Source organism: Neopelma chrysocephalum, unplaced genomic scaffold, assembly GCF_003984885.1.
Source record: "Neopelma chrysocephalum unplaced genomic scaffold, ASM398488v2 Primary Assembly neopelma1_24, whole genome shotgun sequence".
NCBI classification, from domain to species: Eukaryota; Metazoa; Chordata; class Aves; order Passeriformes; family Pipridae; genus Neopelma; species Neopelma chrysocephalum.
In genome coordinates, this window is record NW_020897693.1 from 6,579,373 (window position 1) to 6,604,021 (window position 24,649).

At 37.2% G+C, this 24,649-nt stretch overlaps 1 protein-coding gene across 1 annotated transcript in view; it reads left to right on the forward strand.

Moving 5' to 3' along the window:
* OTOG (otogelin) overlaps positions 1-24,649 on the forward strand; it is a 100,457-nt gene that overhangs the window by 61,293 nt on the left and 14,515 nt on the right. Inside the window, exons 34-47 of the mRNA XM_027674206.1 lie at positions 8,161-8,278; positions 8,940-9,019; positions 9,401-11,258; positions 11,511-13,140; positions 13,761-13,929; positions 14,881-15,017; positions 16,277-16,366; positions 16,728-16,911; positions 19,739-19,959; positions 20,835-20,973; positions 21,700-21,894; positions 22,689-22,901; positions 23,661-23,765; positions 24,132-24,242. Of these exons, the coding sequence (XP_027530007.1) occupies positions 8,161-8,278; positions 8,940-9,019; positions 9,401-11,258; positions 11,511-13,140; positions 13,761-13,929; positions 14,881-15,017; positions 16,277-16,366; positions 16,728-16,911; positions 19,739-19,959; positions 20,835-20,973; positions 21,700-21,894; positions 22,689-22,901; positions 23,661-23,765; positions 24,132-24,242 (5,250 nt within the window). The remainder of the gene's footprint in view (positions 1-8,160; positions 8,279-8,939; positions 9,020-9,400; positions 11,259-11,510; positions 13,141-13,760; positions 13,930-14,880; positions 15,018-16,276; positions 16,367-16,727; positions 16,912-19,738; positions 19,960-20,834; positions 20,974-21,699; positions 21,895-22,688; positions 22,902-23,660; positions 23,766-24,131; positions 24,243-24,649) is intronic.

Genomic DNA, 24,649 nt, shown 5'->3' on the forward strand with positions numbered 1-24,649 from the left:
CCATAATAGTTCCATTCCACTGAGACTTTAGGATGAGAAATGAAGGAGATACTCACTCCTAGGAGCATTCATAGGAGCTGGCTGCAGAAGTTGCTCCTACACGAACTGATAAAGAAAACACATTAAAAAAAACTATTTATCAATCAAGATCTTTCTGTTTTAGATTATTAAGGAAAAGAAATAATTGGAATAACTGTCTTTACGTATTCCTAAACACTTGGGAACCATGTGCTGACATGAAGGTGGCCTTAGCGGTCAAGAAAAAGATGCAAGAAGTTATATAGGCCTATAAAAGAAAGCAGAACAGATTATCCAAGAAACCACTGTTTGCTTTAGCTTCTGCTTGCCTTGATGTATCAGATACATCAGACGTATTCATATCACTTTATGAAATTCAGTGACAACCACTACTTGCTGAATCCACTGGCTATTGTGTGGTATATAAACTTCCAAGATCACTGCAAGTGTTTATTTTTATGTTCTAAAGCTTTTTATTGTGCTTTAGTTTTAAATGGATTAGCAATTTGTTTATTTGGGTAACAGGAGTATTTTAATAAGTATTCCTGGCAATACCATTTTTAAAAATTATCTCTTCATTCTCTGACACTGAAATTGTTTTACGAACAAAGAAAGAAAATGAAATATTGTATCAAATGAAGCATGGCCTGGCCGTGTTTTACAGCGACCATGTTGAATCTTGGCACAGACAAACCTGAAGCAGCCTCTGACTTCTATGATAGAAGAGGCCAACTGTATGCCTCGTGGAGCTTCTTGTTATCAAAACATTGAATTAAAGTGTTAATGCTGTCATTGTGAATCTGCTGGTGTTTTGCACTACATTATGCTGACAGCCTAATGCAGCTGTTGACTGGCACACTCCAACTTCAGAAAAATGACAGATTTTGTCATTGCCAAATGCCTGTTGCCTCTTGACAAATGCTTGTAATCGCAGAGCTGTTGAGGTTTTTGGACAGCAGAATTATAGAGCTAATGCTATTACCAGGATGTTCATACAACATTTCAAGCAAGGAACTTTTTTTGGACATAACAAAAATATCTCCTCGGTCTTTTATCTTTGAGGTAGGAATGAAGAACGTTAAAACATGTTCCAATTCTCAGTGGTCGTCCATTAACACAGAATGGTATGTCTTTTCAAGTGTGAAGTCTTTACCCTCCAGTCATTGTACCAAAAAATCCTGTCTATGCCAATGGAAAACTAAAACAATTTACCTCAGCAAGTAGGATCAGATCAAATGATCAAGAGGTATTTCATTAATCGCCACATCCGAGGGCTTGGGTTTCAGAGTTTTATAAGCAGAGAAACATAGGGCTCGAATCTTTCTCCAGTGTACTTTCACAAGGGCCAGGCTGCTGATGTAGGGTAATTACATGGTCTAAAAATACAGCAGCATTTGTTTAAGTTAATGGAAAAGTTACACCAGCTCCAGAGTGCGCAGGCAAAAGCATATTGAGTTTCCTGCTGACTATTGTAAATGCTTTACATATTAGATCAGAAACTCTGGAACAGCTATTCCTGCGGAATCACAGGATAAATATCGGGAGCAGAATAATAGGCCCAGTAAATCCCCTTGGCCAGAAAGTTCCTCATGAGACTTCTTCATGCTGTGACGCACATTCAAAAGGAAGAATTTTAAATGACCTGATCACCACAGCAATAGATGCATATCTGTTTAAAGTCAGCTGACGAGTCACTTTTTCCAGTTTCATCACGATAAATATTGTCGCATTGGAATACTTTGGCTATAAATTGCACTATATAATAGCACATGGGCTAAGGCTGCAAAGTGTTTTCCATGAGAAGTCACTTCAGCTTTTAAATTGAGTTATGTTCGTTATACTTAGATTTGTCTGCTGTCCTGTTCCCACAAACATTTGAGGAAATTGAGTTGATAACTGAATTTTAATATCTAGCCTATACTTACTCACAAGAAAATACATTTTTGCATTCTATTCAGGAATTTTTACTGGCAAATGGGTTGGTATGCATTCAGTCAAAAGAAAGATGGCACTTGGCCTACCAGATGGACAAGCACAGAGGTGTCATGTAAGAGTGATCAATTCACATTTGAAATTGTTGGGGAATCAGTGTATGTAGGGAATTGATGATCTTTTTATGGATGTAGCTGCAGTCATGTGCTCAAGCTAGTTACCTTTTATCTTTCATATAATTATCACCCCTTTAAGATCACTATGGGTTATTTTTGTGTATGTTATAAAAATGTGACTTGCCCTATACAAATTTTGCAACAAAGTTCTTAGTAATGTTAGTTATGTGCTTTAATAGCTAACTCGCTGTAAACATACAGCCTGTTTTAGAGAGTTTTCAGCTAAAATTAAAAGCTCAAGATACAGGCACACTGTTTGATACAGAGCATTTTTGGTTCCTTTTAATGTTAGTATCTTAATTAACTGGATCACATTTGGGAACACAATACAAAACTGAAAATTTAATAAATTTTAATGAAAAACCTTTTTTTTTTTGCAAAACTATCTTTCCACCTTAAGCCAGATTTATACATAATAACATTGACTGTTTTAACTTCAACTTACTCTTATCCTGTTCCATGAGTAGAATTAATTTTCTAGAATGTCCTGTTTTACTCATAATGAGTTGCTGTTGAGTTTAACTTGAGCTCATGTGCTTTGTTGGCCCAAAAGATCATGACATGGGCCCTGGGACTGGATAATGCTGAGCAACTGCTGTTGAACCTGCAAATCCAGGGTGTGTCACTGAGCACATCTGCTTGGTAGCTCACAGAATCAGACTGAGGTTACTGTAGAAAAACGTTTTACCCCCCATTTTCAACTGCATAGGAGGAGATTAAACAGTTAACATTGTAATAGTAAACTGAACCGTAAGTATTTGAGAGGTAGATAATTACACTTTTCTTTCACTGATGTTTTGGCTGGGCACGAAGTTTAGTTTTTCCAATGATATTTGCTTACATTTCTTGTTGAAGAAACTTAGAAGTCATGAGCAGAGTTTGCTGGTAGTTTGTGTACGTTAAGTGGGTAGATAGGATTTCATGTTTCTAAACTTGTAACTGAGGAGATAGGCAATCTAAGTTACTAAGCAGAGTTTTGCTACCGTTATAAATAGAACTAATTCTGAAGCAATTTTTGTACCTATTAAATTTTTTTGGAGTTTGGGGGAAAGCTAGCAAAACAGAAAAAAGTATCAGGTAAGAGTGAAGATCCAAGTAGTTAATTTTTTTCATTATTTTTTAAACCCTGTTTTTATATACAGCCTTTTATTAACATTAGAACGTTTCAACTTTTAGGGTTTACTCTTAAGTAAATTGCCATTTTTGGGGGCATAATCTGCAATTAATCATAATATACAGATTCTAACAATGGCAAATTTTGTGAGGTAAAATCATAGAAAAGCAAGACGGTCTGGACTTGTGAACTTCAGGAATTGTCAACACCAAAAAAGTGGCCAAGCTACTAAGAAAGGTGGTTGTGACTCAACAGAATACCACAGTCTGTCAGTGATAAAAAATTAAAATTCTTCATTAAATGGTAACAACTGTTCTTGTTGTCACAGTATTACTTTTGAAAAAAAATCCTTAGTTACAGGGAAGAAAATGCTTCTCTTATGTCCAAGAAAGTGAGAAAGCAATGGAATTGGGGAATATCTTTTAATATATCGTCTTTGGCAGTGCATATACCTGCATTCATACAAAAGCTTTCTGCAGTACTATAGTATGTTGATATGCTCAGCTCCTGTTAGGTAGGAGAACTGTGGGCTCAGTTGGTGTGTCAACTGCAGCAACTGCCACCCAGGACATAATTCACCATTTTGTAAAGGATTTGCTGTGTCACCAAACAGAAGACACATGCTGGTAGACTTCACTAGGAGACACATGGATATTTTCAAATGCCATGACGAATCCTTTTGAGGAACACATGCCTGATATCAGAAGCTTGATTCATTGTCTGTAAACTGTGTATCATTCTTTTGTTGTGACTGAACTTTACTGTTGCATAGGGTACAGTAATCTCGTATTAATGATTGCTGGAGGGGGAATTTAAGTATTAAAAAAATGGGAAGCATGTGGTGGAGGTGGCTGATTAGCATCCTGGCTAGCCTAAAGAATTCATGCCATGACACTGGCAAAATTCAGAGTTTCTGTGCTGTGGTGGTTTCAGTCATGGGAATTGCAGTATTGTAGTAACAAAGCTGAGGCTGGTCTGATATGGAAGGTAATGTCTAAAATCAATACAGAGACTGAAAGGAATATTTCCCTTAGTTTAGGGAGACAGGTGCTTGAATGGCTTTAAAGCACATTGTTACTGCTTTTCCTTATACGTTAGAGATTAAATGATTGTGGGTATTGGGGTCACAGTTAATATACAGATTACTGAGAAAAGCAAAATAACCTATATTTTAGCTAGGTACTTTATTTTTCTCTTTGCTTATTCTTGATTTCATGTTAGTTCAGACCATGGCTCTGTGCCTCTTTCTCCTCCTCTGCATTTTCTGTCTAATCTCTACTTCATCTTAACTTTTTAAGCAGGAACTGCATCCTCATAGAATCATAGAATATCCTGAGTTGGAAGGGACGTGGACACACAAGGGTCATCCAAGTCCTACTCCTGGTCCTTCACAGGACAACCCCAAGAATCACACCATGTGCCTGAAAGCATTGTCCAAACACTTGAACTCTGTCAGGCTTGGTGCTGTGACCACTTCCCTGGGGAGCCTGTTCCAGTGCCCAGCCACCCTCTGGGGGAAGAACCTTTTCCCTATATTTAACATAAATGTCTTCTGACACAGCTTCAGACCATTCCCTTGGATCCTGTCACTGGTCACCGCAGAGAAGAGATCAGTGCCTGCCCCTCCTCTTCCCCTCACAATGAGGTCTCTCCACAGTCTCCTCTTCTCCAGGCTGAACAGACCAAGTGCCCTCAGCCACTCCTCACACAGCTTCCCCTCAAGGCCCTTCACCATCTTCATTGCCCTCCTTTGGACACTTTCTAATCATATATTGTGGTCTTAAGGTTAGGCCGTACCAGTGCAGAGTAGAGGTTGTTTTCATGCTGTGTTTTTTGTTTTGTTTTGTTTTACAGTGGCTTGTGCAGTCATTGTTAGGTCCTTGGGATGCTTAGGCATTTCAGAAGTGATGTTTACAGTAGTAAAAACTTTAAATATGATAAATGACTGAAGTTCTCCTAATGCTTGAAAGGCATTTTCTAATAATTCATAACAAAGCACAGATTTCACTATACCTCATGGGTTTACTGAGACATACTGAAAACTTTCAGAGATAATGGAAAACAATGCAATATTTTCAACTCTTGCTGTGGGGATTTGGTGTGCTCTGTAATGTAATTTATATACTAATACATGCTAATACATCTTGGACTGGCATACTCAATTCTCTAAGATCCCTTGACTGGAAAACAAAATGTCAGCTGGTTCTACAGCTCTTTGAAAGCAATTTTTATGATCAGGTTTGTGAATTCATCTGTTGTCCATAGTTCTTTCTGGAGAAGTAAGGGCAAAATTTGCAGACAAGCATGACTTCATTCTTGACTCAAAGCAGTGTTTATGAACCGCTCAACAAATGCTATGCCTTTATGTAGAAATTCGCCCTAATTCCTACCAAGGCATGCAACACCACCAAACTCTGTGAACTTAATCTGTAAAAAAGCTTGAGGAAAGCATGGCTATCATTTCATAAAGTTTATTTGGAGAATGGGAGATGGTATGTTAATCCCAGCACTTAAAGTGTTAATTCACGATCACTGTTCTGCTAAATTGAGAAACTATCATTCTTCTTTGGGTTACAGTATGTCCTCTGCAAAGCTTGTACCTTTATTGTGTTTCAGACTTATTCTGTGGTTAATGGTGAGTTTTGTGGCAAGAGTTAAAAGTTGTGGATTGGTCTCTGCACTTAATCTAGGGTAGACTGATGAATGAGATTTCCTGGATTCCACTAGGCTTTACTGTTATTGCTGGTTGTTACTATTGTTGGTGATTGCCTCTGCCAGCAGGTCTCTAATGTATTCTGCCTTTCTGTCATGTATCTTCTTTTGTTCTTAAACCTTATCGCTCTGACCAGTCAGTGCGTACGAAACCCTATACATCAGTCAGAAAAATGTATGGAAATAATTCCTTAATTCCTCCAGTAGATTTTAAGTAACTAAAATTGATTTCAGTAGAAGGGGTCACAGAAGAATTCGGTGACATGTACTTAATTTCTTATGGGAACATAAATTCATAAAAGCATTTGTTACTGTCATAAGAATAATGTTTTTAAAAGCGATGACAAGTTACGTCTGCAGATAAAGTGAGATGTAAAAGGGGTAACACTAGATGGCAACATACACATCCTTTTGTCTGAGTTTGACTTATATTTTTAAGACAATTATTTGTATTTTAAAAGAAGACATTAATGGTTAATAATGATAGAGAGATAATTAATTGTAAGTACAGATGTCCCTAAATTTCAGGAAGAACAATTTCTTAAGATCTTCACAGAAAAATGGACTGTCTTCAAGAAGATGTAAAAGAACTACTTTCTTTGTATCTCAGTCAGGCAAAGATCAGCAAAACTTAAAAGAAAAAATACTTTAAAAGATCAAAAATGGAAACTCTTTCTAAGCAGTTAGCATTTTCTTTCTGGTGATTAATGTAATTAAGAGCAGTTATTCTTTGTAGGGTCTGAACAACATTACTCTAAGCTCAGGTTTACCAGTTCAGAGGAGACCCATATATCATGATGGTGTCTTCTGGAGGCATAAATGTAGGGAAGGGTCACTGCCCTGCCCTACTGCTACTAGAAGGAGCTGGGGTGGGCTGTCACAGTTCAGGTACTGAAGTCCAGATATATTGTGTAAATCTTGCAGGTGCTGGAAGAGCACTGGCCTAATGTAGTATTGTGTGGGAAACTGTTCTGCAGGCAGAAGGGGAGGGCTGGAGTGAAAAAGAAAGTGTGATAGTGCATTTGAACATAAAAGTGTGTGTCACCCACATGATGATTGCCATAAATTTGTTCCTCTCAGATTTTACACTCTGTTTCTTCTTTACATTAATTTTGTAAAGTTTCTGCATAATTTAGTAAGTACTAAAAGTATAACTGATCTTTATTTCTGTTTATTCTTACTTTGAAGTTTAACTCTTCCTCTATCTGAACTTGTACTTTGGGTTCTCATTATGTGACTTGGAAATCTTTCAGTAAGCACCATCTGCACAGATGCTCTGAAGTCAGGTTGGGGTGGTTTTTTGTTGTATTTTGGTTGAGTTAGGTTTGGGATTTTTTTTTTTAATTTGCCATAGAGTTTAATTACTGGTACCAGTTTCATTTACTGGTACTGGTATTTTGTGTGGTGCAGTATATGTTTTAAGCTTTGCAAGACTACGTGTTTCATCTTAAGTGAGTTGCTTTGTTCATTATGGAAGCAGTTAGAATTTCCGATTCAGAATATTTTGAGGTTTTGAATGAATTTCTCTTGGAGTGGCTATCTTGTATGGCTTTTGAGAAGATCAGCTGTTAAGATATACTGCTTTAAAGAGCCTTAGTTGGCATAATTTCTGATTACTTTGAAATGGTGTTTTGTTTTGGCTTTTAAAATACAATTGTATTGTACAAGTTATGTATACCTTTGTGTTATATCAGCAAATTTTACACATGAAGTAAGCAATTGTTATGATAGCCTATGCTATAAAGTGTATCAGTGCATCCAAATAGTGCTTTTAGTGTTGATTCTAATAGCAATAATTGTACAGAAGCATCATAATCTTAATTTTACACTTTGTTTGAATAACCAAACATATAGTTTTGTTGATATAGTTTTAAAACTTAAAAGCAACAGCTCTAACTTGTCTGGTTTTAATTTTCCTATGGTTGTAATATACAGTAAATGTGGCTAATTCAATGATTTTTTTTTTTATTCTGTAAACTGTAAAACACACTGTAGAGCAAGCATACTCTAATATATGCTGCGTAAATGTAAACTGATTTTCTATTTTAAAAACTTTAGTAGTTAAAAATATTACCAATTTTATTTGTAGAGGAAACAGGTAGAAATAGTAGCAGACTTAGAGCTGCAGTGAATGTAAAACATGTCTCTTAGGGATACGTATCTCTGTGTGTTTCTAGAAATATATAACAGATCTTTGTTGGTTTTCAGATGTCAAATTTAAATTTCTGTCCCGTTCTACTTGTGAATGGCATTATGATGCCTGTACAAGCCCTTGTTTCAAGACATGTAGAGACCCTTTTGGAAAAAACTGTCAAACAGTACCAAAGTAAGTATCTGTATTTTTATGGAAAAGTGTGTAATTTGGGCAGTATACTTTAGCAGGTTAGTAGGAATATAAGTGACCAGATATAGGCTTAGTATATCAGGACTGTGTTCTTGTGTAAGGAGGTAAGGCAAAGAGAAAAGAAATAGAATAAAACCTGCTGGTGCAGCTACATAAAAGTGACATTTCCGTCGTTAGTGTACCATCAGATTGTGGAATGACTAGTATATTTGTATGTATACAGCCTGGGGGTGGTATTAATAAAGAAAGGTTATTACAAGTTTGTTTCAAATAGTTGTGCCCCTACATTTCCATTATCTCATAGCAACAGCCATATCTGTACTTGCTTTTTGTTCCCAGTTGGAATTTTTGATAAGCCTGATAAAACTGGCATTTGGATTTTCGCGTATAAAAATGTTTGGTGTCTCTTAAGCAATAGTATTCACTACTGAACCTGTGACTGTTAATTTCAAAGGCTGAGTATCACAGAGTTTATGCTTTAGCTTAGGTCTGAGTGAGAATGGAAGTCATGGCAATGACATTTTGAAGGAGTACACTGAGGTGAACCAGACATACTTTAAATATAAATTCCATTTTTCTAAAATTAAATTCTCAATCCGGAAGATACTGTTCATCTAGTTAATAATAACTGTTTTTCTTTTAGAGTGGAAGGATGTATCCCTGCCTGCCCTCTCAATATGTTGCTGGATGAAATCACTCAAAGATGCGTGTATTTTGAAGACTGTATGTCTGAAAAAATGATATATTTTATGTATTATACTTAGCTTATTAATTTCTTAGTTCTTTACTCATAATTTCAAATATCAGTGCCTTAGTTACGTGAATCTTGAGCTCACTAAACATACACTTTTGTTAAAATAATTTCATTCGTCAAAAATATGAGACAAATTTTAAACTAAGAAAGGTGTTCTTGCTTCAAAACATTTCAGTAACATTATATTTCAAGCAAATGATTGAATGAATTTATTTTTTAATTTTTCTACGAGCTTTAGAAGTTTAAAGGCAATTGAAGAGATCGGTTCTATGAGTTAACCTGTAACTAAGCTAACTTCATCACTATAATTATTCATAAATTTCAGACTGTTTTCTTGTGTCTGATTTCAGGCATTGAACCTGCAGATGATATTCCACCTTTGCCTCCCAGCATTCAAACACCAGCAGTTCAACACATAACATCAAGTGCAAGTTTGGCATCGATCAGTGAAGTGTTAACTTCGTTTCATGTACCTGAAGCAAAGGACGTGGAAACAACACTTGCTGCAAAATTGCAGCTTACTGCAACTACAGGGAAAACTGAATTTTCAGCTGTTACATCTAGTACAACACTTCCAACAATAAGTTTATCATCAAACATTTCATCACAGTCAACAGAAATGACATCTGGGGGAAGCACTACAGCAATATCTGGGACAACAAAATCTAGTGTAAGCTTGTTTGCTTCTGTTGACACTTCTCCTGTGTTTCCATCAGCTGTCAGTTCAGAAACTTCCACAAAGATACAAGTGATCAGTAGTGGTTCCACTAAACTATTGAGGGCCACAGAACCTCAGACACTAACTGCTACATATGCAGTGACTACAAGCACAGAATCAGAAAGCAAACCAATTGCTACTTCTATTTTTACTGGGACACCGCTCATACTTAGAACAACAGAAATGCCAGTCAAAACTAAAACAGTGGAAATATCAGAAATAGCCATAAGAACACTTCCCACAAAAGAAGCACAAGTGAAGCCAGAAGGAGTTATAAGGTTTACACCCAGTTCATTTGAATCAATAACAGATAAAACTACTGCCTATGTGCCACAGTTTTCCAGATCACCACCTCTGGATGTGCCTTCATATACAACACCAGTAAACTTAACAGGAACTTTGGAAGGGACAAAAATCAGCGTAGAACAGTCTTTTAGCACAGTAACTAATGTTACAGTAACATCAGTTTCTCCTATGCTCACTACTTCATCTTTATTAAAACCAGTGTCTTCAGCAACAGCTGTTTTAACCAAGGAAACTGTGAAGACAACATTTTCACCAACATCTATGCCATCTATTTCATTAGGAAAGGCAACTATAGAACCTCCTTTTGTAATGGTTCAGCACCTGACTGGTACTCCAGAGGTACCTTTCACTACAACTCTAGGTCCAAAGAAGACAACTGTACAAACTCAAGAGAGATCATCAGAAACAACTTTATCATTTGCAACTCATAAAAAGGAAATTCCCAAAACAACATCTCATGTGGAGCATACATCAGGTTCCTATTTCCCTCCATATTCGCTATACCCTAGTTCTACAACTGAAAAATTTTTCACTCTTTCTACAAAAAGACCTTCAGTATCTGTTCCTACTCCTGCTTCTCCAGCTTCAGGTGAATTTAAAAAAACATTTAAAACTGTTTCGACTACAGGTTACCCCTCATACACAGTTCTAAATACAACACAGTTCCTGACTACATTATACACGAAGTATCCTGTTGTGGCTGAGACTATCAGAGTGACACCTTTGTCTGTTAAGGAAACATCCAGAATAACATCCCCTCCTGAATTAGCAGCAAAGACAACTTTGTTTTCTGGAAAAGCATCTACTGAATACAAGTCAACTCTGGTTTCAAGTACAGCGAAGACAAGCACTTCAGCATATTCAGGTAGTGTTACCACATCAGAAATGAAAACCAAAGAAACCACCACAGTTCCTTTTGTAGCTACAGAAAGAGAATCATCTCAAAGAACATCCGTCACTGGATCTCCACTTGCTCTCCTTAGTGGGACTGAAACCACATTCTTGACAACACAGCCTGATAAATCAGAAGTGGAAAGTATTACTACCATCTCTACTAGAAAGCCATCTGCCTTGACTTTTTCACCATCAAGTTCTCTAATCCCTTTAAACATTTCTCTTCCTTCACTACCCTCAGATGGAAAAGAAATATCTCTGACAACTCTCAGTCCCATGCATACATCCCATGAAACAATCTCTTTGTACCCAAGAACAACGATAGAAAAATCTATGTTAACAACAAAGACCTCTCCAGTCCTGACTTTCTCTATTTTATCCACTATAACACAACAATCAAGTCTAGTAACAACGGTATCACCAAGCAAAGCCATTTTGAATATCACTAATGCCACAATCTCCCCATCCTCTGAATTGAGCAGCCAGCTCACAACAACCACAAAAGTAATGACAGGCAAAGAAAAACCCTCTCTGTCCCCTTCCGTTGTACTTCCAGTAACAAAGTCTTCTTACACTTTCTCTGCCTCTCAGTATCTAGGAGATAAATCAGTTTCTTCACCTTTAACACAACGGATACCAGAAGTAACAACCAGACCAAAATATTCAATAGAAACTAAAACAGTTTCTACAGCACTGAAACCTGCAGTCCAAAGTATAACAGATACAGTGAAACTTACAGCAGCTGCAGCTCAGCCATCCCTGCCCCCATCTTCAGCAGGCCCCTTCTCTTGGCAGACATCTTCAGTACAGACCACAAAGACCATGGTTATACCACATTTTTCTACTCAGAAGATTATGGAACTTGATCATCGGACTTCTGAACCTTCCCTGATGAGCCAGAGCATTACCCCAGTTTACCAATATCCTGCAGAAACACTAACAAAATCCACCGATCAGCCACAACATGTCTTTAGCACGACTGAAGCTACAGCAAAACTGCCTTCCTTATACCCCTTAATGACCTCGCTACCAGAGGGCATTCATTCAAGTATATTGCCTTCCTCAGTAGGTCCTACAAAAGTTATTTTACCAACTGAAAAATATTTGCATTTAACTGATTCGGTCACGCAGCCACATGAATTGAGAACTTCTGTTTTGCAGTCTACAGTCCCAACTAGAACAACAGCTGACTTTATTTTTGGCACCAAAATTCCCTCTTTCTCACCAAAAGTGCTTGCAACTTCCTCTTCTTTAACAACAATTAAAAAGGAGCCATTTCCTTCATTTTCCACACAAAAGGCAGCTACGGATCTAAAATTCACACACCAGGCCTTGTTTTCTGAATCACTTGATTCAAGACAAACACTTGAAACAACCTCATCTTCACCAGGTCCTAAGTCAACCTCTTCAATGGTTTTGTTACCAGAAACAACAGAAATTCCCATTGTGATGGGGGGTGGGCCATCCACATCAACAAGCAAAAGCGATACAGAGAAAACTGCAGTGTTACCTAAGCAGGTCACACCTTCAGCCACCACCTTCAGTTCCACGTTTGTAGCAAGTACAGCTGCAGCTTCAGCCTCTTCAATGATAAGCAGTGCTGGGCAAAATCTTAGTATTGCATCAGCAATTTTAGGCAAAGCAGAAGCGGTCACAGAACCCATCACAAGTGCTATGAAGCCCACTTCTGTTACTTCAGAAGCAACAGGAGCTGTGCCCCTTGACACAGTAAAATCTGAAGAGCCACAATTACCAACACAAGTCCAACCTGTTCTTACTCAGGGTGTTACTGTTACCCCAGAAACACCTCAGACATTTTACTCTCCATATTTCACAAACAAAACTTCAGTTCTGTCTACTATACATTCATCTCCTGAATCAAAACCATTTTCTTCTACAGCTGCATCATCAGTCAGTACTACTCAAAGTTCAAAACCTGAAATATCATCTGAGATGCAAACACCTTCTGTGAGTTCACTGCTAATGATACCTGATCATCCAAATGACACAACAGCTCCATCAGTTTCCTCATTTGCCTATTTATCTACCAAACCACTTCGTGACTTGACTATAACACTTTCTGATGGACTGGCAACAGCTGAAGCCGTGTCAAGAGTCACAGCATCACCTTTTATGGTGCCTCAAGAAACAGCAACTCTTCAAACTTGTACAGTGAGTAGCTATAAGTATTTATCTGTCTGTTTTGGAATATGTCTTTTACACACCAATTAAAAAAAATTGTGAGCCATACCTTGATCTTTAGAATTTAAAATATCTGTATCAAGCAGGAAGCCCAATTATGTTATCAATTACATCTGAAATCTTGGATGATTTCATTGCGCAAAATGTTTTTTTTTCTAAATGCTATACTGTACTCAGTTTTGTTCCTCAGTTTGCTGAGGTGTGACTGTTACAAGAGTTTTTTGGCAAAAATGGTGCTTTTATATACTTTTGTCATGTCACTCTCCTTAAAATATATCTTTCCAGAGATCCCTGTTATTATGCCTGCTTGTGCCCTTCCGTATTTTTCCTTTTCAACTTTTTTCAAAGTAAAGTTAAAAATTCAGTAGTGCTGTTCTCACCTTTACAACAGGACAGCAGTGTTAATGTGTCCTCAGAATGGTCATGTTTTCAACATGCTCTTCACTTGTAGCTTCTATGAGTGTCATAGGGATCAACAGGTATTCTGTACCTGAAGAATGTGAACCCCTTTTTTAAACAAAAACTTCACAATATTGTGATACTAGATTGATAAGAATGGTAACCTGTGTCTTTTATTAAATGTGCCTTAGCCAATCACAGAGAATGAGTGCATAAAACACATTTGCTTGGATGGACAACTGATCCAAGTTAATAAGTCCCAGAACTGCCCATACAATGCAACTCAACCCAGCTGTGGACTTTTAGGATTTGCCACTCAAGTGAATGGTGACAAATGCTGCCCAAAGTGGGAATGTGCATGTAAGTTTTAATTATGTACCTTTGAAGTGAATTCAGGTAACAATTTAATGCATGTGTAAGAAGGCTAAGAACTGACACTTCTGTACCATAGCATAGAAATAGAAGATGCACACTGTAGGGGTTACTCATTGTCTAATGGAAGTTATAATTCTAGTTGTACATCCAGGGAAATTAAATCAAAATGCTCTTTTAATTTAGGATATTCCTCTTACTCAACTTTAGGTATCTGCAGTAAATATGTCCAAGTCTGACTTAGACCCATCTTGTCATTGGTCTAATCAGGGGACACTTAATCAATATAGTCAGTGGATTCTTTGGTTCATTTTATATCTACTTGAGGATGAGAAGATTCCCCAGACTGTTATCTCTGTTAGCAGTTTGGGGATTCTGTACAGTAGTCACTCCCATCAGTTACCTGGAATTGGGGAGAAGGAATCCAAACCTTGAAGACAGTTTGATTTAGTACATAATAGCAAGGAAAGTATGCAGAGATAAGCAATTGGAGTTTCCAGTTGTGCTCTAAAGTTTGAAAGAACTTGGAGTAGAACTCCAAGCCCTTTGAAACACAAAAGCTTTAGCAATGAGACTGGGAAATAGAAACTTTCCACCTTAGGAACAAGATGAGAAGGGAACTAAGGATCTGGTGGGAACTACTGTCATTCATGATTTTTCCTAATTTAGCATTTGTGAAAGTTGCAAACCCTTGCTGGCAAGATCTGTAAGGATAACTGCAGAAGTCTGCAAGTTGTCCCCCTGAGATATGCAGGATTTGACTCTGCTGTCCATTTACAGAGATGAAACAGTATCAAATATAGCTGAAAATATGTGTTGCATATATGAAACTCTAGTAAGCTAATCTTCTAAAATTCATTTGTTTATCTTCATATTTTGTAATATTTACTGAAATTCTAAAATAAGTTAGAAAAAAATTTACTGGTTTTTTTCCCTCAGGTCGTTGCACCATTTTCTCTGATCTGAGCATTGTAACCTATGATGGAAATCATTTGGCTTTATTCAAAGAAGCATCCTACATTGTTAGTCAAACTCAAGATGAAACTATAACCATCCATGTCCTTGACTGTAGAATGGTAACTAACATTTATCAGCTAACAGAAGGTGTTTGGTACTACTAGTAAGATATATCTTAAAAGCAAGAGCATAGTAATACTACAGAGTTGTGGTTGTTATTCACTTCTGTGCAATATCTATGAATTGTACTTGCATTTTACAACACTCACAGTTTGTATAACACTTTATCACCTGACTGCATATGCATAGTTGCTTCTGAGACAGCTGGAAGATGAGAAGTAGATCCATGTTATTTTATTGTATGTGCAATAGAGACAAGGTGGTGAGAGATTAAGTGGATACGCAGCACCAGTCACTTCTGTGAGTGCTGTCACCTAACAAATACCACCATAGTTGGTATTTATCACCAGTGTATTTCAATGCATGATTTTTACCTATGTTCATGTGGAGATATGCACACTGAAAACAGCAATCTTCAGAGCCATAAAAGACTGTAGGAATGCCAGACCGAATTGGATCACCCTGTGCATTCTGAGTCTCTGACATGGGAGGAAGGGAGAAACCCTAGTGGGCATCCTGTCTAATGGGTAGTGTGGATTGGCTTCTGTCATGAAAAGTTAATTTCTTATGAGCCTTTACAAAACTCTTTAAATTCCAGTCTCTTCCATGAAAGCTAGGTAATTTTGTTATCCATATAAATGTCCATTACAAAGTTTGGTCCCAAGTAGCACCTTATGGAAGTTAATTTCAAGAGTTCAGTATGATTGATTTGAAAAAGATGTGTTTATGACTTTCAGATTTGCTTTCCTGTTGCATTCAGTACTTTCTGGTTTGTTCAGTGCCTTTTAGCTCAGGAATTATGCATGTATTTCTGATCCATTACTTCTGTACTGTACATATATCACAGAGATACATCATTCCCAGTCTCATTCTTGCTCACCTTCAGGCAGGGAGTTCATATTCTTTGGTGTCCAAACAACTAGTCCACTGATTTTCTTTCCCCTGAAAACCTGTATTTCTGTTGTAATTGTATCAATTGTATAAATTGATTGTATCATACAATCAAAAGATTGTATGATACAGTACAGTTGCTGAAAACAAGGGGTTCACAGTAGTTTCCTTGTTTATTTTACAAGAATGCTGTCCAGATAAACTTTGTAGTCCTGACTTGAAGCTGTAATCAGTAATGGATTTCCTTTCTTAATAATATATCCCCCAAAAATCCTTAATTTCCCAGTGCCTAAAAAGGGTAAGCAGCTAACATGGAAAGACTTTGCACATCATGACTATGGTTAATGTATTTTTGCTTTCTCCACAGAGTAATTCAAATTCAACTTCTTTGTGCCTGGCAACGTTGAATCTAACCTATGTATCAAACCAAATTATTATCAATCGTTTAAGTAGAAAAGTAAGTATTATGAAGCTTTTTCTTTTTCTTTTAGATAACATCTTACTTCTGTAATCAACTGCCTTCTCACATGCATACTGAGGATTAATATAGAACAAAAAAGGTCATATAACTTGTTGATTTCGTAATTTAGTAAACTCCTACTAAATTCAGAGAGCCAAACTGTCATATAAGGACAGTTACTGAGGTAAGTCACAGAGTAAGGCACATAAACTCTTAGTCCCTTTGGTGCCTATATTACCTTTGTTGAGGAGAGCCTGACTTCTTTTGAAATTGGTTATGATTTAGATTTCTAAGCTGCTGAGAATCTGGCCTTAGTTCTTCTACCCGACAATTAACCTCTCTTCTGCCTGTCTTTTAGATAACAGTAAATTCAAGATCTGCTTGGCCTACTGTTAGAAAATATGGGTACAAAGTTGAAGATTCAGGCTTCAAGTATGCGGTTGAGACCCCATCAAAAATCAGAATTCAGTGGTTTCACAATACAGGTGTGATGATTATTGAGTTTAATAGTAGCAGAGAACCAAGCACTTTGGGACTATGTGGTAAGTATAGACTAGTGTAAGCAATAAAGGCATTCAGGTGCTTTGCTAGGGAGACACATTTTCCTAATTATATAAAATATTTATTGCAGGATCTGTCCCAAAAGAGTTATTGCAGATCATTGCAAAGTTTAAGATACTATTAAAATGAGTCTATTATTAATTTTTTTTAGTTCTATCCCTGTAATCACTTTTTGCCCCTAGTGTTGCTCCTGTCTGTAACCTGTTTGAATCCCAGACGTGATTGCTGTAACCAAATCCAAATAAATAAGACAGGTATAAGTCCATAATGTCAAATAGGTCCTTTACAGGTATAGCATTTGATATCCATCTGATAGGAAGTGATATGTGCTATTTTCAGTTTCTAAAGGTCAGGTTTCTCAGGAAATGTTAACTTGAGAGAACTAATCTTTGTTTATCTGTTGGAGGAAATAGTTCAGAGGGAATTTCTTAATAGTAACAGGTTAAATAAACATCATGTTGCACTCTGTTAGGTCAGTTCAATAGTTTTGCCTACTTTTTTTCTTTCTAAAAAGCATAACCTTGAATAAGCTATGGGTGTTATAGCCTTTGCAAGCATGTATTTGTTGATGTAAATCCCCACTGTGTTAGCTGAATCTGTAAATTTATCTGCTGTAAATTGGAGCTGGAAAATGGGATTAAAGAGATCATATAATTGCAGTGGATATCTTTCCAGTTTCAGAAAGGGCAAATGCCTGGAGCTCAGTATCAAATACCAGCGATAGCTCAGTCCAGTTTCAAGTCCTGAAGACAGTAAAGTGCTTCTCACAAAGTTTGAATTCGTGCCATTTTGAAATTGGATTATTATCTGTAATTTGCCCTAACTTTTGTTTTCAGAACCGTTCTTGCTCTCTTTGTCTAGTTGTTATTGTGATTAGATCAAACAGAAACAAGAAAGTAAAGACTGTGGTTTTTTTAGTAAGCCTGATTCAAGTTATCCAGAAAGTTTCTTTTGCCTTTATGTGTTTGATTACTGTGATAGGGAGCACTGAGAACACTATATTCCTGGTTTACAAGGCATTTTGACTAGAGGACAACACATTTCTGTGGATGATGTTGCAAGTACAACTTCTTCAGAGAATGTGCTGTGTATTTCTGATATTCCTCTCTGACTGGGATTCTCTGCGTAGGTCTGCCTGCACTGTGCTGTCTGGTGCAACTTACAGAGCCTGCTTTAAGTGAGCTTCTTGTGGTGCATCTTTTCAGGCTAAATTAGTCTACCCTGATCTCCTATGCTTTCTGTGTAATTCTGCTACTTGTATTTGACCTTTCTCAGATGTCTTTCAGCTGAACTGCAGTATTGGTAGATACTGATTTCTCAGCTTCATGGAAATGCTAAACCTCAAGACACTATTGCAGTTTTGTGGTACAATCCTCCCTTGGAAGGATTCATGTCAGAGACAACAGTGTGTTTTATAGTACAAGGGTTGGCCAAATGTGGCAGCTGGTGAAGAGCTGGTAGGGGAGAGGAGGGGTTTGGGAAGGGAACATTGACATCTCTACAGCAAAACTGGTGAAAGAGAGTACAAGAATGTCAGTTTTAGCTGTAACCAGATCCTGCCAAGACAAATGTGAAGCCTTAGTTTTGCTGTGTTAAATCTCCTTGTCAGTGTATAAGAGAAGTGAAAAAAGATATCCCTGACATGACAGCAATCCTTTGAAGTCTTTCAAAACCATCAAGTACTTCCTATCTGTGTTGCAGATAGGAACCTCAAAAGGTTCAACCAGAAACATTTTTTATCAGATAAAGGTTACAGTTTGAAAAGCTGTTTTACTCTTTGAATGCCTGTTGCTGTATCTCTGATTGTCAATGACTTGCTCTTGTCATAAGGGATTGTGAAAAATGGTAAAACAGACCAGTTCTTTAGAAAAGAGTGAAATCCACAAATAGTTTTTGAACAGATAAAGATTTAGGATTGTGTTTGTGGAGACTTCAGAAAAAAACATTCTAAAAGTCTGATATAAAAGTCTCAGAAACTGATTAGGAAGAAAGAACTGGGGTCTCATCCATCATTCTGCTTTTCTTCTACCTGCTATCTTTTAAAGGACCTTCTGAGGAGGCTACTGTAATATTTGGATGTTCTGTGTTGACCAAACTCACCCTCCATGTTACATTGCTTCTTTTGCTCCAAAGTGTTTCAAAACTGCCAGCTATCTTAGCTAAAACGGGGGGGTGGGGGGAAAGGTGATACTGCCTTCTGAGAAGCAAATATAGAAAAGTTGGATTTTTTTTTTCTCCTACTGAGTGGTAATATAGATATACCTGGAAGTGCCAAAAGCTGCACTTCTATGGTAGCTCTTCAGCCAACAGATGCTTAAGATTGCTCAGAAGCATAAGTAGAATGATACAGTATGAAATACTGTATGATACAGTATGATACAGTCTGAATACAGTATTAGATAAGCATCTTTGCATTTTATGGGAGTTCCCTTTTCTTACAACATTTACAGTTTTAATTTGTTGCTATACACAGAGGTACTTTGTAACCTTTTTTAAAATAGATTTTTGTTTAGTGCCTGTGCAACTGAGGGGTGAAGTTTTGTGCCATAGCTGGGCTTTCTGAACAGCTCTTTGATATGCAATAGATTTCCACTCATAGATGCATCTTTACTTTTGTTTTTCTTAATTTTTCTGAAATTTGTGTGTTTTGATCCTACCAAAGGCTTTCTACATCTGTTGTAGGTTGCGATACTGTTATGTTGTATAAGATTTTATAAAGCTATTTACTTGTTTGAATATACCACTTCAAATATTCTTCAGAATGAACCACATGGTGTTAACCTTTCTTTTCCTTCTGGTGATTCACAGGGTTTTGTGATAGAACCTTGGAAAACGACTTGATGCTACCCAACAGGACAGTTTTAAGCAAAAGCAGTTCACCATCGACTTTTATAGACAGCTGGCAAGTGCCAGACACATTAAAGTATGCTGGAGAAGACAGGCATCAGGAAACTAATTGCTCACTCACAGACTGCTCAGAGTGCTTAAGAATGGTGTTGAACCAGACCTTCAGCAGCTGTCATCCTTATGTATGTTAACTATTTCGAAGCTTACACTTTGAGAGAGCTGCAGTTCAGATATAATCTTGCATACTTGATAATTTCATTAATGTGAGACTGCATGTAAACACATCTATTGAATGAGATGTATACTTTATCTTGTATCTACAGTTGCAAGGTAGAACTAATTGAAGAGTATGGCAGCTTGATAGGAGAGTTGCAGTTAGCAATAACACTTTCAGAACTTCATCTGTTAGTTTTGAAACAACACCTAATTCAAAAACCAGTCTCAGCTAATTCAACTGTATCAATAAGACGTAGAGAAAAGTAAAAGAAAATAGTTTTAGAATCTAATTAATCCTTAAGCCTTCAGCAATTTAACAAGTCCCAAATTGCAATACGTAATCTGAGAACCTGCATTCTCAAAGGCTCTAGAGACACAGTTCCAGCTCAGAGATGTGAAAGGGTAGAACAGATCCTATAAAGCAAGCCTAAGGCAAATAACAAACTCACAGTGTGCAAATAAATTATTTGTGATCATATGAGTGCATTACCATTTGACCTTTTGTATATTGTTGAGTTTGATAAAGAGGAAGCCAAAACCAGGTAAAAATATAGAGGCAAGGAAGAACAAAGAACAAGTAATTTTGCCTTCTATCGGAAAAACTGTATTACCTCTTACTTTGTCACTTATAAGAGATGAAACTGAGGAATATAAGGATGGCAACATTCAGAAAGTCTTACTTTTAAATACTAGTAGATTGCCTCTGTACACTAATGAAGGCTTACTATAAACCAAGAACTTTTGGCTTCATTGTTTGTAGCTGGCACTTTAAAAGGTCAGTCTTCTTCCCACCCAGCATAGTCTCTATGAAGGCGCCATATCTTTTTTTTTTCTTTGTTAGGTTCCACCTGAGCTGTTCTGTGATATATGGGTTCAAGACACTGAGTACATTCGAAATCCATGCGTTTCCCTAGCTGCCTATGTGGCAATGTGCAACAAATTTAATATTTGTATAGAATGGAGGAGCTCTGATTACTGCCGTAAGTATTCTGCATATGTGTGCACCTCTAGTGCTCACAGAGACAAAACTTGCCTAGTACCAGAGTTACTGTAAGTTGAAAATGCCAGTTGAGTCTTCGTGTACTTTGGAATTATTATTGAGATAAGAAATTTAGCACTTTTTACTATACACTCCAAACAGCATTCAGAAGGAATCAGGACCATTATAGCCATTTCAAAGATGGAAAAGGTAAACTGAAGAACCTTGCTCACAAGTCCACCTCTGGTTTATTATGTACATTTATGCGGAAGTTAAATCTTCTCTCTTGCAATGTAGTGTTTGTTTCTCAGTCACTTCCCAGGGATAAAAACAAAACACAACAGAATTGGTTGCGGAAAGGAGAAAGCCACAAAAAAATAAGTTATGAACAGTATTACTGATCTGTGTAGTATTTGCAAAGGTTTTTGAAGTTTGAATTATTTTGTGTCAACACTGTTGACATGGTTTGATATCTCTACTGCCAAAAAGCAAACCGAGGCCTGATGAAAATGTTACTACAAGAAGAGAAGTAAAAGTGCTTGAAAATACCTTTTGATTGAATTTGTCATGTAGAAGGTAACTGGTTTGTATTGGTGTGTCAGGTTGGTAGATCTGACTGAATTGGCAAGCACAGGAAGTTGACAAGACAATCAGTAATTTCTTCTCTTAGGTATTGCCTCATGTGATTACAACTTCAGAATGTGTGATTTGTTTATTTCCTTTCTAGCCTTCCCCTGCTCAGAAAACTTCTCATATCAGCCTTGTATAGCTGCCTGTGAGGTTCCAGATAGTTGTCAGAATAATGAGGTTGCTTCTCTGGATTCAGACTCCTGCTCAGTGTTGACAGAAGGCTGTGTGTGTGCTGGAGGGACCATCCTTCACCGAACTCATACTGCTGTCTGTATTCCTGAAGAAAAATGTGGTATATTTGGATGTGATTTTCTTCTTTATTATCTGCAAGTTGGTGGTCAGATACTTCATTATTAATAAGTTGAGTTCTGGTTTGGTGTTGTGTGGGTTTTGCATATGTCATTCAGTTGAGGATTCTAGACATTCAGCAAACATTAACTGTGCAGGTGAGCAAGCAGGGAATGTCTTTGTGATATATAATTTTGCTCACCTCTCAGCTGAAGAGCGCTCTTCAAAATGGAAGTCTTTGTTTATGCATTCTAGTATTCTAAGCGTGTTAGTTTTGGCCTCCTTTTTACCTAAGCCCTTTGCCAAGGGTCCAGCCTTTCAATACTAAATGGCATTCAAAAGTTATGCAGCAACAGTTAATTATACATTTTGAATAATACATGTATATGTCCTATATTCTTTCTGCCAGCATTCACGTTTATTATAATTCTGCCTCAGCACACCAAATAGCAAACCAATGCCTAACAACACAAACCTTAAAGATGTAGATTTATTAAGATTTATTATAATAAATCAGACTACATAAAGCACCGTAAATTAGTAATAGTTTTGATATGTGTGAAATATAAAAGTATTTTGTGTGGAGATACAAAACAAAGTGGAGGCCCAGATCTTCTGGAGGATACTGAGTGTCTTGCTTTCCCACAGGAACTCAGTCTCAGCCTGTCTTCTCTTTCGCTTTCTTGTGATGGAAATGGGTGAAACCTTTAAAATTTAGATTTTTAGACTTCATAGAAAATGGTGGTCAAAATTTGAAGTAAAAAAGGATTACTTCTGTTTTCTGTTGTCCTGATCTAGCTTGTACAGACAGCTCAGGAACACCTCACGCAGTGGGTGAGATCTGGAACACTTCTTTGAGTGGATGCTGTATGCAAAAATGTGTTGACAGTGAGACTATTATTCCAGTGGAGTACAACTGTTCAGATACCCACAATTTAGACTGTCAGCGATTTGCAGAAGTGACCTTGCATGTTCCTGGTGATCAGACATGTTGTCCTCAGAAGATCTGTAGTAAGTATTCCTTAGTGATTATGAATACTGCCACTGAAATATGCAGATATCTTTACTCTGTGGTTGGGTTTTTTTTCCCATTACATATCTTACTTTTGAAGCAAGTGGAAATGACTTTGTTTTGAATTAACAGATTACATAGAAAATTGTAGAAACTTTTTACTGTTTGACTCAATATCCAGTAGGTTTTGGGGCAGAGGCAGAGGTACAGATGAGGGTTAAGAGGACTAAAAGAACACTATGTTTATTTGGATATGAATTGTGTTTCTGTCAGCTGTAAAGGTTACTGTTTTATTTTTAACATCTGAATACAAGCAAAAGATATGGGTAATTCTGAGAAAAAGTGTTCTGGTGATTGTTTGTCAAATTTATGAAGTGAGCAGTAAAAAATGATAGAAAAGTGGATTTTTTTCTTTTAATCCTTACTTAGCTTAGAAAGCCCATCTTCAAAAAGAAATTTCATTTCCCATGTTTTGATCACCTGATATGATGCAGTGAGTTTTCCACAGAATTTTATTTTTTCAATTCTCACTAAACTCTAGTTTAGTGTTGCCTCCATGGAGAGTGCTGCAAATGATGGACATTTCTTAATATTGCCTTGGGATTTTTTGTTAGTTCATTGTGATTTCATATGCATGTTGTTATTTGGAGATTTAGGGTATCTAACTGCACATACTGCTTGTCACTGATCTACTTGACTTAAAAATGCATAGTTTAGAAGGTAGTTGTTATTTTTTTTTCTTTCCCTGTATGTAACAGTTTGTAATCAGAGTCTCTGTGAACACCTAATCCCTGAGTGTAATGCCTTGGAAAAGTTGGTCACTTACTACAGTGAAGAATCCTGTTGTCCCAGCTACGTTTGTGGTAGGTTTCTTTTCAAAAGGTAAAAAAGTCCACCCTGTAAAAGACATTCAGTAAACTAAATAGATCAACTTGGATGCACAAAGGTAGTTAGTGTAGATACCATTGCTAGTATGGCCATTTACAAAATTTGCTTTAGTCTAAAAGCTTGGGGTTGGTCTGTGCCTCAGTTTGAGCAGATATGATGGAGTCTTGTGTTTACTGATAAGGCAAGAATGTCTTTGCTCTCTTGTGATACAAGGTAGAATTTTTTTCTGAAGCAGCTTGTAGTATCTCTCTGCTCTGCACTGCCTGTCTTAGGAATATAGCATAACAAAGGAGGAATTCTGAGCTTCATATAAGGAAATACATTTGTTGTACTTTTTTCAGAATGTGATCCAGAAAAATGTGAACCAATGGAGGAGATACCAAGCTGCCAGGATGATCAAACACTAATTGCTGCTCGGGTGGAGAATACCTGCTGCATTTCCTATATATGTGGTACAGTAGCCTGACTGGTTGACATTATAAGTGTGTTTTTGCATATGCAATGTTATTTATTATTACCTTGCAAATTAAGGCTCCTTGTACCTCCTTTAGCTCTCCTGACCTAGTAAGGCTTGAAAGTGGTTAAAACAATGGGCATTAATTTTACAAAACATAAGAAATGGCAACAACCATGAAAAGTCACAGAACGCCTCTGTGCAACTGAATAGTATTCATGGGTTATGCAGAGGAGTGGTGGTGGAGTCCACGGATGAGGAATGAAGGAATTCAGGGCTTTTGAGAGGCTGTCCATGTACAGGGTGTGAATTAGCTGCATGAATATTTTGTCTGAAAGAAGGCTGAAAGAAGACTGCTTTTACTCCCTATATTCTGCTGTATCAGCCATGGTCCATCTTAATCAA